This window comes from Dermacentor silvarum, chromosome 1 (assembly GCF_013339745.2).
Source record: "Dermacentor silvarum isolate Dsil-2018 chromosome 1, BIME_Dsil_1.4, whole genome shotgun sequence".
NCBI classification, from domain to species: Eukaryota; Metazoa; Arthropoda; class Arachnida; order Ixodida; family Ixodidae; genus Dermacentor; species Dermacentor silvarum.
Window position 1 is genome coordinate 235,833,369 of NC_051154.1, and position 14,902 is coordinate 235,848,270.

The window sequence follows — 14,902 nt, forward strand, 5'->3', positions numbered from 1 at the left end:
GACCTGCACGCGAAGCTAGTTTCCTCAGCGTCGGCTAAACTTGCGAAGTGCGTCTCGTCCAAAAAACAAGCCTGTTCACGTGGATGGGCTCCGCCTGGCGGCTGATTCCCTAGCTGGCAGAGCGAGCCTGCGGCGCAAGCACGGCGAGCTGCAGCCGCTCGCTCTGGGTTTCGCATTGTCGGAGACCCGCAGACGCCGTCGCCGGAGCACATGGACGACGTCGACGAATAAGATGCAATTACGCGCTTCAGGTACCCGTCGAATGACGGACGACGACTAGGTTCCCCCAGAGTATGAGGTGGAGTTCGCCTACGAACCCGATGAAGAAATGTAGTGTCAACACCATGGTGCCGCTCGGAAAAGAAAGTACTGTCATGGCTCGACAAAGTGGTGGCATAGTGCTGAAAGGTGGTGTCGTCGATAAAGAACACTCAACGCAATGTGCGTGAAACACCACTTTATTGAGAACTCCACAAATAAACCTCAGTTGAGAGATCGCAATATGGCCGGTTTGTCATCTTGCGTTCTTGCGTCCTCATAAGCAGCAACATTCCACTCAGAAACATAACGCAGCAGCACTAAACTCAGCGAAATAACTTAGTGACACTCTCAGCGACAAATAATGCTCTTGCATTTACACATCATAAGAATTCCTTAAGAACCCTCGGTTTTTTTTCTTTTCTATTTAATTCCCTTTTTTTTATTCCTCACTATCTCACGTGGAGGAGCATGCCAGGCATGTCGCTAGGCTGACCTCCCCAGATATCATTAAACCTTTTTCTCTCTGTGAATGAGACGTGATTACAATAGCTCTTGAGTCCACAAGACTTTGTTAGGTGGAATCCACGTGATTCCGAGTTCATCTGATTTTGTGTATCCACATTATGAGCGCAAGTTGAAGCCAGCCGGAGAGACTGATCGGCTGGTTTCAAATTGCGCTCATAACGACTGTGGCTGCCCAGAAATTTTGTGTGAGCTTGGCGACGCTCGTCTACTGATTCGTGGCCACCTGCTCAAGCAGCACCCAAACCAGCGTTTGGCAACTGGAATGCCTTTGCCCCGTGTTCGCAGTCGAGGCTGCCTCATCACGCGAGAGCAGAATTATTCAAGCTAAGGGTTGGCTGTGTTGGTACGTTTATACCGACAAGGACGTATGGCCAGTCCATCGTGTACGTCTTGCGGTTGCAGCGAGACACTTCAGCACTTGATACTGGAGTGTCCCACTTTCATTGCGCAGCACACGTCGCCAGTGAGGGACTAACATCTCCTTTGCCTGCGGTGTACGACGCTCTATATACGAATGTTTCTACCCCATCTCCTGTGCGTCTTGATGCGATCAAGGTCATCGGCTCTCCTTACCTTTCTACAAGTAACGTACTTATGTTCACGTTGGTGGTTTATTTTATTTTATGCAATGTGTAATTTCATGCAACGTTAATGCTTATGCACCACACAGGCCCCAACTTGAATGTCATACAATGTTTATGTTTATTTAAGTTTATGCACTATAACCGTGCCCAAGCTGCGCTGAAATGTAAACGGCAGTTCATGCAGATGCATACTGTGAGGCGTCGACGCAGTGATGTCACTTGACCTAACGCATTGTTTGGCGTCTGTCGATGGAAGAATGGTGACGAGAGGTGTATGAGGACAGAAGCACAGAACATATGTAAATGCATTTAGGGCTTCTATACCTCACGTGTTACAATGGCAGAAGAAGAAGAAAAAGAAAAAAAACTATCAAATCAGGCCATTTATTACGAGTCTTTTTTTTTTTTTGAGGACGTGGCATTTCCCGGTGGTGAAGTGGCGACGGCTGTCATCGTTCCCTGGCTGTGGTACAAATGGTGCACCAGGAGCAGCCGCAGGGTCTGGCACAGGTTTTGTGGTGGTGGGGCCCAGCTTGCTGCGCACAAGGCATGGATTCGGGGATGTGGGCGTGCGTGACATGTTTTGAGGTGAGGATGCGAGGTCAATTTCGGCAAGTGTGTATCACGCTAGGATGCTGCCCGCTGATTGGGTGGCATGACCACCGTTTGATGTGGTGAGTGATTGCATCGTTAGGGTGGGTGAGAGTGAGATTGTCGCATGAAAAATGAATTTGCCCGTGGGAAGAGGTACGAGGTAGTCGAATGGAGCGTATGATATTTGCCGGCCTCTTTGAGTCGAGCTCGGCGTTTCTTGCGGTGCTCAGCTCGGAAATATTTAAGCTTTTGTCATAGGAGAGGGACGATCATTAGGTCATCAACGCAGGCTAGTGAATGAGCTTGCTCATTGCCTTACCTTCTATCCTTTTATGAGCAGGAATACATTCCAAGTGTACCCTGAGGTTTGAATGGGTGAACATGAGTGTTCAGACTAGAATGAAGGTGATAGGGGAAGGTATGAAGTGCGACGTTCCGTTGTGGGCGTCTTGGCTGTCGATTCTTATGGTGATCGTGTCGTTGTCGTGTGTTGGTTGGCAGATGGCGTCTGCAATGGCCTGCGTTTCAGCGTCCATGAAAGTTGGTGCGTTTATATCAGAATTTGTAAATGAATACGATGGGCCCATTACCACCAGTAACCATCCTCTTCGGTTGTATCAACAGCATATACTGGGTGTCCGAAAAGCAACTGTGAAGCGGAAATGGCGGTCTTAAAATTAGAAGTTTTACTAGCGGTAGTGCCGTAATCACTACAGGAGATGCTGAAAATGTCCACCATCATCTCGAAGACATTTCTTCATTACGGACGCTACATATTGTTAAACACTCGGTGCAGCGTTTCTTGAATTATCTGTGCAATGTTCTGCGTAATGGTTGTCTGTAGCTCCTGCAGTGTGCGAGGATTACTCTCATACACACGTCCTTTGTGTGCACCCGGTAGTCGTGATCAGACGACCTATAGGTCTTGCGGTATCATATCGCGATATTGCATTGCGATATCATTCACGACAATCATCATATTTTTGTTTATTTTCTCACTGCACAGTTACTGTTTGGACACCCAGTACCTAGTACGTACATGGTGTGCGGCAGTGTGATGAGATGGATGGCGCGGGCCTGTTGGCGGCCCTGGTGAATATTAGTGTTCATGATGCAGGGGATCAGAAGGACATCGACCCGTGGAATCGAGTCCCATACTGGTGGGGTTGGGGGAAAACGTGGAGGGTGACCAATCTCGTATACCCAAGGCCAATCAGAATGACCCGGACTTGAGTAGAGGTGGTGAGTCGATGACGTTGCGCTTGGCGGATTGCGCTTGTTTTGGGTGCGAAAGCATCGAATGATCCACTGAGCGAAAAAACTGGCATCTGTAGCAGCGAAACGGCACCTAAATTCTCATTCGCTGAGACGCCACATCACTTGCGCACCTCGACGGAGCAGAGCGGGCGAAACGCAACACCTGCTGCCGCGCTAGCGCGCCAGGTGTGACGTGAGGGGAGAGGGCATTGCTGCGACGCCACGTCACCAGCGCGCCTCGACGGACCAATATGGCGGCGCGACGCCGCGGGGCGAGACAGGTTGTCGTCTTCGAGGCAGTAGCGTGACGCGCGCGTGAGGTTTCCGCCGTCTCTCTCTCGGAAGCCTGGGCGCGGTCCGTATCTCTAGTTCTCTCTCACCCCCACTGGGCTTAGATGCTGTGCACGCCTGCCGACCTTGGTGGCCGCTGCTGTTTCCTCGGTCTCTAGTCAAGCAGGACGTCGGTGGCATGCGGCGTCCTTGATTTGAAAAATAACCAGCACCAATTTATTCGCAAAACTCGATAACATACCCCGCAGCAAAGCACGAAAACATTACTTGCAGCGCAACACTCGAAGGACCGCTCAGCGGCGTTTACGTGGACATTATTGCTTTCGCATTCGCAACTCATAAGAGTGGCTTAGGTGTCCGCGGATTTGTTTTTTCTTCAAGCGTATTATGGAGGTATGCGATCTCCACTTCACACGTTTGTGTGCATAGGGGAAGACCCAGTCATATCAGCTGCCACTTGCGAAGTATGGCCTACAGCTCCACGAGCTGCGTACGCGATGGTGTCATGTATCGAAGAGCATGCATTGCGCCAGCACCAATGGTGTCTTCCATTTATTTTCGTAATTTTTGTTCTTTCAGTGTCCAATTTGGGCATAGTTACCCACGTCATCATGTCCAGAGCCTGTTGTACTTACTGTATCAGGCGCTTCAGAATGGAATCCAAGGTTACGGATATAAAGCTGACGTGGAATGTAATCTGTTGGTTATCAATTGCAAACTTAATTAAGTCACGGGCTTTCTTGGCGGTTCTCTGGTGGGATTTTAGCACAACAACGTATTCAGATTTCGGTACGGAGCATTTTGTAGACGATGTTTTCTGCGTATGCACTGCAAGGTTGACTCCTCCGATCTGGAGTTACCAGAGGTACAACAGGGAGAAATGTCGTCCGCATCGGTGGCGGGAAAGAAAACAAGATTTATGTCCAGCTTAACAAGATAATTCTCGCATAGGTAAGTTAAAAATATAGATGAAAGTATTGCAGCTTCCTGGAGTTCTACGGCAAACCGGAAATGCGTCAGGTAGGGTTCATCTGGTCCGATGACGCTTATAGCGCGATCCGAAAGAAGATACTGTAGGTAGCAGAGGATGCGACAACTTCGTTTCGTTTCGTTTTAGCGAGACCCAGCTTGACGGATTCAAGGACATTATGCAAACGCTTTTTCACGCGAAAGCTTCAATACGCTACCTCGGGCAGCCGTCGGCGACTCAACAGTTTTCACCTTGAGAGCTAGAGGTCAAACCACAAGAGAGCATTAAGGCGCGTTCATAGTCCGACGTTATAGGCACGCTGGCGAGCGTCATCAGACGCCGGGCGCGTCGGAGCGCATTGGCCGCGCGTCCGGTTACGTTGGCGGCGCCAGTACGTCGAAACATCGGTCGAACTATAGCCGCTGTTGTTCTCGCCACTGTGACATAAAGCGTGCGCGCATTCACGCTACATCGGACTACATTTAGGCCTTTACGAAGCCCTGAAAGGAGACATTGCCGCCGTGCCCGAGTAGAGTTGGGCCCGGCTGCGAGTTGCAACCAAGTCTCACTACTTTACTGATCATCGCAGTGTCTTCATAGGCATAAAAATGATGAATAAACACTGTATTCATTGCAAACATGTCTGTATATTGTTGTGAAACCACACCTCGGCCAGCAGCTCGACAATGGGCCTAGCCAGGGCAGTGAAGCTTTCGCTATCTACCATGGGTTAACCAAAGCTAAACCACACCAATTTTTTTTATTATTAACCCCCATGATTACGTGACGCTCGATCGAGATTTGGTTAGACCATATTCTCCCGAGGATCATGAGGGGGGCGTTCTGTGTACTAACATGTTGCCCAAATCTGATTAGTTTCTAAACGGGAGAGCACAAATCTTTCCTGGCATTTAACCATTGAGGATGCCATGGAAATTGGGCAGAGGTTGCTAGGAGTGTTGTTTAGTTTTCAGGACTTGGCCAATATCGTGACATGTGCAGTCTTGCATGCTATATAGAGGAAGTTTGTCCGATGGCACTTATCCATTCTAGGGTAAGAATGGGAACATACCTAGTGGCGCATACCAAGTGGCCTAAGGATGGAGTGGGCAAAGTATAAGAAATATCAGAAATTCAATGAAGCCGTTCAAAATCATGCGCTATTCCATTAAGAGGTTCGTGTGTTTTAGATATACCTATAAGCCAGCAATGTACTTTAAGGTTTTATGAGTGGTTTATTGTTTTATTAGACGGCCGAGAAGTGCACTTACAGGCTGAATTGTCGTTCAAGTAGCAGTACCAAATATAGGTTGGTTTGCTGGAGCATGCATCCAGCACAATTTTACACATAAATATACATTCCTGGCAACTGTATCGGTATTTGGGTCCACGTTGAAGAACACAACAAACTTAGACGTTTCGGCCCGAGGAAAATGTGTACTCCCGTGAATAAGTTGTTACACTTCCTGTACGTCTCCTGTATGTATCTGTGATTGCACTTCCTCGAAATGCGTTTCCTATGTGTCTATAACCACTCACCTGACCACAGTACCTTGGCGGAGTTGTACTACACGTCACTTAGTCTTGATTGTACTACTGCGTGTCATCACATTTTCTTCGTTAATTCTGTTTCAACTTCCTTGCAACCAAGTTGCTCCATGCTGCAGCAGTTCTATCCGAAAGGTATAAGTAAAAAAGACTGTCATGCGGCTGCTGTAATATCATTCTTGTCACACACACGCACACACACACACACACACACGCACGCACGATGTTTGAGATTGAACCCGCCGTGGTAGCTCAGTGGCTATGGTGTTGCGCCACGGAGCACGAGGTCGAGGATTCCATGCTGGCCGCGGCGACCGCATTCCGATGGGGGCGGAATGCAAAAACCCCGTGCACCGTGCTCTGGGTGCACTTTAATGAACCCCAGGTGGTCGAAATTATTACAGTTTTGGCCCATAAAAGCCCCAGAAATATTAATACGTTCTTGTTTTTTTTTCCTATTTTCGCCGTTGGCCGGCCGCCTTTCCTAATGGTAGGTAGTTTACGGTCCGCTCCACTCAGATCGGTGTGTACTGTCAATTTTCACACAGCCGCTAAGCGAGAACATTAGTGCGCGTGCGCACAACGCTCAAGCCAGCAGGGGAACGCAGAACGCTTCCCTCGCTCCGCTAGTACACTGATTGCGCGGAGCGCCAGAGTGCATCCACTTGGTTCCTTGGCCGTTTTGCGGCCAAGCTGTGGGCGCGTCGATCACGTCAACGGAAGACACGCTTATGTAAATTACGACATCTATGCAGTTCCCTGCATTGCCTCAGCGCGTGAAATCTGAGCGGAGTGGAGCATAAGTGACGCTTACGAACAGTTCTAGCGTATCAGCTTTCTTGTGAACTCATTCGCAGTTGTTTCAGTGGTCATGATTCAGACGCGTTATCAGCAGCCCAACAGCAAGTGCTCCTGGTGACTTTATGAGAGAGAAAGGAACTTGCGAAATGCATTTTTCGTCATCATGGACATGTGTGTAACAATACAGTCTTACCTAAGACAAGCTCTTCGCAGGCGCTTTGTAACTCAAACATTAGAACTGGAAACTCACACGGAATATTTAAACTATTCGTGAAATGACCATTGTTCATTCACTAATTAATTTACGTAGAGGATAGTGCGACATTCGACGAGTGAGCGCCATAGAAACTATGACGGCAATTGTAGGATCCAATCAGTACATTAAGTATTAAAGGTTCGCCTTGCTTAACGTGGGAACCCCGTGTAAGCCGTGTAATTATATTTTCTTTCACGAGGGCGATGATGGCGAAATAGCAACCAATCGGGACCACCTGCGCTCCTTTCCACGCTGATTTCCTACCCGTAGATGGCGACTATATAACCACCTCCATTAATTCTACCAGGTTCCTTGAGTGCAGCACTAAACGTCCTCATTCAGTGAAAAAAGAAAGTAAGTTATAAGGAAGTGTTGCATCGCACCTATTGTATACAGAGTCGTTCCTGCACAAGATCAGCGTCGAAAGAGGGGGAGAGAGAAACAAGAAGACTCGTGACTATACAGACAATAGGGTATATTCTTCGGAAGTTTAGAAACAATGCATCACAAGACAAACGACAGCACCTTCGTGTTTTATCTCATCATCATCATCTCCAATTACTTAGCACTTACGCTGTAATATACACGGAATACGCATATCAAGACAGTGTTTCACGCACATGCAAAAAGTAGCACCCCACTACAATCAACGTACAAATGGAATGCGTGTTCTAGCGCGGGGTCACTCAAAGAACCCGTCTCGATCGCTGTCGTAGTCCGACGCAAACGTTTTCCGGCGGGCCGTCGAGTAACTCTCGACAAAATGGTCCTTCTCCGGATTCTCGTCGCGCCTGTAGAAGGCGAAGCTCCGGTTACTCGTCTTGGGCGGAGGCGGGCCGCGCGTTCGCGGCTTGCGTCCGCTGGCCTGCGGACTGTCCTCATGGCGGCCAGCATAGCGGTTCTGGGAACCGTAGTCGTCGCCACCACTGTCGTCGTTCTTGTTGAAGTCCCGACGCGCGCCTTGCCAGCCGTATGAGGAGGATTCGTCCCTACTGTCTGCTTCTTTATCCCTCGCATCCTCCCCATAGATGGTCGATGGTGAGCCGCGCAGGCCCCTGCGATTGAGGTTCCTTCCATCGTAACGGTTGCTCGCGTATGGGGCCGTCTCTTTGAACACGTCGTCCTCGAAGCTTGCGGAAACAGAATCTCGGCTCTTTGTCGGAAATTTACTGGCTCGGAATACGGGCGTACTCGCGAAAGTTCGCCAGCCGCGATTGTTTTGTGGGCGTGGATAATACGAGTTGTAAGTGGGAGTATTGTGGGTGGATCTCGATTGAGGATCGTAGTTGCTGAGGTACGTGCGTTGCGAGGAGGGGTTCTCGTAACGAGCAGGAGAGCCATTTTCTTTCGGTTGCGCGATGGCGGCAACGTTGCCGGCGCCGCTTGCTGGATCCTCAGGAAAGAAGCACTCCTTGGTCATTATGATGCTCGTCATTTTCGGTTCTGAGGGCACCCCTCGTTTCGGCCTGAACAAAGAATGCAGATGTGAACTTGCTACCCCTAGCGCGTCCTTCGATACGTGCTTCAGCTCTTTAACAGTTGTCTTGCAGCCCTTTTGATTCATCTTTGACAGCCCGAAGTCAATAGGCTTTGGGAAAGTAAACAAAGGTCGACGATACGGGACGCGTGCTGCTTCGCTCCGTTGTCCATGTGGCTCGTGGCGTTCGTTTTCCTCGTAACTAGAGGTATCGTCGGCATAGGGAAATTCCCTAAAATAGGAGTGAGTCATCTTTCGCTGAACCGCGCTTGTCCAAGCTTCCCTCCCTGTCCACCGGATCGCTAGGGCTGGTAATCCCGCACGTATGAAACTGGAGACGGCCGTGCAGAAAGTGGTACTGGTCGCGAAAGCGCACTGAATGGCCCAGGCTTGGGGTGGTACGCGAGTGCGTTGTGGCTTTTCGCTGTTCGCTGCGGCGAAGGCGCTGGGAGCAGCGTGTTTGGCAAATGCAGAGAGTCTGGAAGACGCACAACAAAATTGCTTGCGCCAGGAGCAGCAGCATGGTGCTTCTGATTCGGGGCAAGCGCTTCGATGCGGACGATTATCGAGCTGCCTTTGCCCATTTGTGCCGCCGCTGACGACCGCGCGCTGCGGCACATTGTAGGGGATGGTGATGGTTCGACGGGCCGATTTGGAACTCTCTCGGGCAGCGCGCGATGGCGCCTGCTGGTTACCCTGTTTCTCGTCGGAGGCGACCAGTTTTTCGCTGAAAGCCGACGCGTATACTCGTACGTCGGGAGAGTTGGAGGCTTCGCCTCTGCCTTCGTGCGCTGCTTTACGAGCGTGCGCTTGCGCAGAAGCCTCGTAGACCACAGAGCTGGCGTGCGGTTCGAGGGACGGTGCGATGACGCGCTCTCGTGGCGAGCGGTCGTCCGGCAAGAGCGGTTTCCTGCGCACCACCACGCGCGCCGTGGAGGCCCGCTCAGGCGAGGTTTCCGTTAGCGCCCGGGGCTCCGAAGGCTGGCTCGCCACCGGCAGCGTTGTTGTGGCAGTGGCGACATTGGATGCAGGTTTCCTCTTCTGCGGCCCCCTGGCGGTGCTCAGCGTCGGCGGCGGCGGCTTCTCGCGGCTGGTCGGCGTCCGCGGCGCGGCCGCGCTGAGCCGAGTAGACCAGTCGTCCGACAGCCCAGCTGGCGGGTCGGCCGGGCTCCGAGCAACCCTGGTACGAGCGTTGGCGCCCCACCAGGGTCTTAGCGCCACCGCAGGGGACTGGGCAGCTGTGGTGGTTCCGGAAGCTGGATACGGTGCAGCGGGACTTGTTGCACGCCCGCTGGCACTTGTCCATCCGAGCAGAGTGAATGCTAGCACCTGCGCGCAATTAAAAAAGCGAGCTTAGATATTGCCGTGCAAATACGTCAGTTCGTCACACATGAACGCGATATTTTAGGGAATACGATAATCAGGGTCGCTAATTCTCATTGGTCATCCCGACACGTTGGCTCTTGCACAAAAACAACAATAACAATTATAAAGAGGCCGCACTGTTATTATTTCGCTAAGAAATACGTGGGCAGAGTTGAAGGTATGTTCGTATTGATGAAGAAACATCAGCGTCTGTGGTCTGATTTCTATTGGAGCATTATGAACAAGCACGTATTTTATACTAAGGGATACAGCAGGTGTGCCAGATGGTGGGATTTACCTTTTATAGCCAGAATTTTTTTGCCCGAAGAAAAACATTTGAATTGTAGTTAGGAATATGTGTATGCGAGGTAAGAACATCCATAATTACTCTCACATCCTTTGCTACCTCGGGTAATATTTGTAAACACGTTCAAAGAAAACTGAAACGGCCATCTCGCAGAAAGCAATGCCTTTAAATTCACATGTTTTTGCACTGAACAAACTCAGACTAGGCAGGTGAACTGTCTCGCATTTGATGGCAGTCTGCAAACCAGTCGCTAGTGCAGAGATGGCGACTTCAAGTTATCCACCTGAATGGATGCAGCCGCACGAGTTTCTTGGAGTATATATGCCCAATTTTTGCATTGAATAGTTTGGATGAAGGTGAATCAGACTTCGCCACGCAAGACCTCTTACTGCAAGAAAGCCCCCTTTTAGAAGTGCTTTTAACAAGGAATTTCTGCCAACTTACTGACAGGATTTGCAATGCCGCTTACACAACCGTTAATTAGGATGCAGTTGAACAGGCGGGAAAGATTAAATTCAGGATACTTCATCCTATACTTTTTTTTATTAACCGTGTATCTTTCTTTTCGTGGACATTCTCGGTGTGCAATTAAGTAATATCTTGGGAACCATTCGTCTCTTGTATACCTTCCTATTCCTTTGCTGCGCTTATGTTTCCGTTCATTGTTTCGTTTTCGCCCTTGCTCTTATGTAGTGCTGCGCTGTTCGTTCTTTTGAACGTATATATAGACGCGATCTATGACTTGGTGTTTCAGCGAACAGTTACCCAACGTGCTTGTACCTGCTCGAAACTATGCATCAAGGTGCCCTGATATTTTTAGTGAGTGCGTAGCATTTGCGTTCCGCTACTGTGATTCTGAAGTGTAAAGTAGTCGTGCGTTAAGTAGTCGTACACAGCACCTACTTCCAAGGCCTGTCGCAAGTGTCATATGTAGAGTGTCACCTAATTTATAAAGGAATGCGGATTTAGTTGCAGACTGCGTAATTCAGCTGTATTCTTGATGACGTAATTGTTTGTCGCTCAGAAAATATATTGCTGAGAACGGTAATTGCAGTGATTTAAATCGCGTCGGGACTAGTAATAGTTGGAACCAAACCTCCAATGGAAGTTATAGCACTCCGACATAGTTCAAGTCGTATCTGAGCAGACAACATTACCATATAGCAGCAGGAGCTAAAAAATTTATACAATTTGCTGTGCGTTTCTAATAAATATCGAACAGATATGGTTTCTCCCGGCACACAGATAAAAAAATAAAGGCACTCGTTTTAATGGTATTGAGCTCCACGTTCGCCTTTTTCATGTAGTGCACCTCTAGGAGAATTACGAGAATAAGAAAAACAAGACAGCATGTCCAGGCTGGCAGAATTTCGGCAGGTTAAAACTTTTATCTAAAAAAAAAAACACAAGCAAACCAGAGGTACAATGCTTTAATCTAATTAGTAGCCGATCAAAGATAGAAAAATAAAAAGAATCTTTTTCGAAGCCATATGCCCACTTAGTGCCTTAACGGCCTCCTTTGAGGACATTCACGGTGCTCTCAGCAGAAAGGGCCCGTGGTAGCGTTGCTAATATATTTTTGGCCGAGTCAGCATAAGAACGTTAGTCTCATTCACTAAGCGCCGCATTGCTGACGAAAGCATTGCCGTTAACTGGCTATAGGCCAGACATTTGCCTTTTGTTATGGAGGCATTACGCTACATCATCTCGTTGGGCCTTTCTTCGGGGACACAATTGCGTCCCCTCGCACAGTGCTCCACGACGAACCTTTATGCCGTCCCCCCCCCCCCCCCCTGCGCCCGATTAGTGGTCAGTCGCTCCGAGAGAAGGTCACGCGCAATTTGCTCTCGCCGCTGGGCCAGGCGAGTGGTGAAATGGGAAGGAAGACGGAACCATTTGGCAGCCAACGGCCGGCATTCGACACGTCGTTTCTTCGGCTCTGCTCCTTGAGCGCGTATATGCTGTACTTACACTGGCAGGCAGCAGCTATGCCTCCCCGCTTATGCACGACATGCTCGCCCGAATTTTTGGGTTGGCTACGAGAGTTTGGATAAAGTATAATGTCCACGAGCACCGCTGGTGTACTCGTGCGTTGCCAAAGCTCTTATTTCGATCTGACTTGCTTCCGTTTGGCCGAAGCAATTTTCTGTCTCTTCTTTTCCGTAGCCGGAGTTCCCTCTTATACGTGCTCAGGCACCGTCATGTTGAAAGGAAGTGCGAAGTAATGATAAGTCTAACGCTGACTATGTTAATCTGGGAGTTGTATTGCGTCATATTTATTCTTCATGCCTCGTCGACGTACGTTGCCGTTCTTGCCACTGCAACCCAATGGGGGGGGGGGGGGGGGGGAGAAGGAAATGATCCAATATCGTCTCTAATGCTCTATTCGCAATAACGACTGCTTTCCTTTTGCACTTCTTGATGAGACAAAGATAGCGAGCTAATTTTGTTCACTCCCGCAGACATCGACTTTGCGATATCGTCTGTCTGGAAGCAAACATTACCCAACGTTCGAGCAGGAAGCGAGGGGAAACAGCCAGAGTCAATGGAACACGCTTAAAACCACACCACAGCGATCGCTATCTCTTTACAGCTTTCAACTAGGAAATGTTTCTCTTTGGCACATCATATACACGCACTACGGCAGTTTTCGGTTTTGACAGCAGACGATATGTAATGACGAGAGCCGAAGGGAGGCCACATTTCCTTCGGTAAACGAATTTACACAACCACTTCACAACGCGCTTACGTTACTTATATCGTGATGATACAAGTACTTGAGGTTTATCATTCACACACGATGAGTCTGGCTGTTGGCACAAAGGAATCTGGCTTTTCACCCTAGTGCTTAGCGTTCCTGGCTTTCATCGCCCCACTGAAGCCTTCCGCGAGGCACGCGCCAAGCGGCGCATCTCATGGCGCCTGCCTTTTCACTGTCGCGCATTCTGTTCGGATGCTTCGAACGCAGGTACTAGTCGATCCAGCCGCGAAGTGAAGCGCCCTCGAAGCACGTGCGTTAAGCTGCGCAAGGCTGAATATTTTGTTACACAATAATTTATTTCGCTAATAAACGGTTTGCATTGCGCTTATATTATGCCAGTTATCCCAGGTATGCATGGCGCCTGCCTTTTCACTGTCGCGCATTCTGTTCGGATGCTTCGAACGCAGGTACTAGTCGATCCAGCCGCGAAGTGAAGCGCCCTCGAAGCACGTGCGTTAAGCTGCGCAAGGCTGAATATTTTGTTACACAATAATTTATTTCGCTAATAATCGGTTTGCATTGCGCTTATATTATCCCAGTTACCACCCGATTTTTGAGGTATCCGTCCCACTGGGTTTGTGTCATATTTGGATCATTATCAGCATGCTTCTATAACATTCCGTAATTTTAATGGCATTATGTTTAGAATAACCTTCGTTTCTTGTGGCGCTTCTTTTTTGTTTTTTGATTAGTTTTGTAAACAAAGACAAAAAAAAATACGAATTGCCGTGATGCAGTGTATAGAACATCTGGATTGCAACAGCAGACTTGTATGTTCGAACCCTATCGGGTGCATGCATTTTTTTCTTCTTCGTAATTAGTCATTCTTGTAGACATTGGAATAATGCGAAAATACGCGTGTAATTTCTATAATGGCTATTCTCATTGAAATATATCAGAGCAGGTATACATAAGATAGAACCAACGATTGTGCCTTTTCCAGCCCAGATTTTGCAATAGCGCTGCTATACAGCGCTGAAAAAAAGTCACAGGCCTGCGCTGGCACACGCAGCACAGTCACAGCGTAAGCTGGTTCAGCGGCGCAAGAGTAGCTCCAATTTCGGCACCACGCACAACCAGGTCTTCGCGGCAAAGTGTCTTCGCCTCGATTTTGACGAGAACGATCTTTTCTTCTTCTTTCTGGGGTTTTACGTGCCAAAACCAATTCTGATTATGAGGCACGCCGTAGTGGAGGGCTCCGAATTAATTTGACCACCTGGGGTTCTTTAACGTGCACTACAACGCAAGCACACGGGCGTTTTCGCATTTCGCCTCCATCTGAACTGTCCGCCCGGCGTCGGCGTCGACGGCGAGCTGCGGCTTGTAATGCTCTCTGCACAGCAGTCTGCTGAGCCCGATGATGCCTGGTTGTAGCCGCGCACGTAGCGCTACGATTCGCTTCTTCAGCAGCGGTTCGTACCTTGCGACGAGACACCATAGCGTGTACCGAAGAGGTACCCAGAATACGTGGAGCACATCTAACATCGGGATAGCGTTGATTGCGCGCCTCGTCTGAATCGCATCGCGTCTGAATCGCATCTCGTCGCACGCGGTGGTTCCAGGCACGTTAACTAGATGGCGCCACCATACTGGCGGAGGCTCGGGTCGTCTGCGCCTGCACGCCTGCCTATAAAGGGAATTTTTCTTCTGCCTGATAGCAAGAGCTTGCGTGGCTCAGCGGTAAAGTATCCGACTCCCACGCAGCGGGCCTGGGCTCGATCCCGGCGGAGAGCGGTTACTTTTCTTCGCATTTCCGGCGATAGCGGTTACGCCACCAAACGCCGGCGGCGGCATCATCGCGAACCGAAACGGCTATTGGAATGAGCCCATAACATCTTACGCTGTAAAACACCGACGTTTTAGTGTCGGGCTCATATTGTACTGCATTCCACAGCGTTGGTCGAC

At 49.4% G+C, this 14,902-nt stretch overlaps 1 protein-coding gene across 1 annotated transcript in view; it reads right to left on the reverse strand.

The window, feature by feature from the left end:
• Window positions 1-9,372: 9,372 nt before the first annotated feature.
• LOC119437942 (substance-K receptor-like) overlaps window positions 9,373-14,902 on the reverse strand; it is a 355,162-nt gene continuing 349,632 nt past the window's right edge. The window contains exon 5 of the mRNA XM_037704756.2: window positions 9,373-9,893. Coding sequence (XP_037560684.2) covers window positions 9,508-9,893 — 386 coding nt within the window. The 3' untranslated portion in view covers window positions 9,373-9,507. The remainder of the gene's footprint in view (window positions 9,894-14,902) is intronic.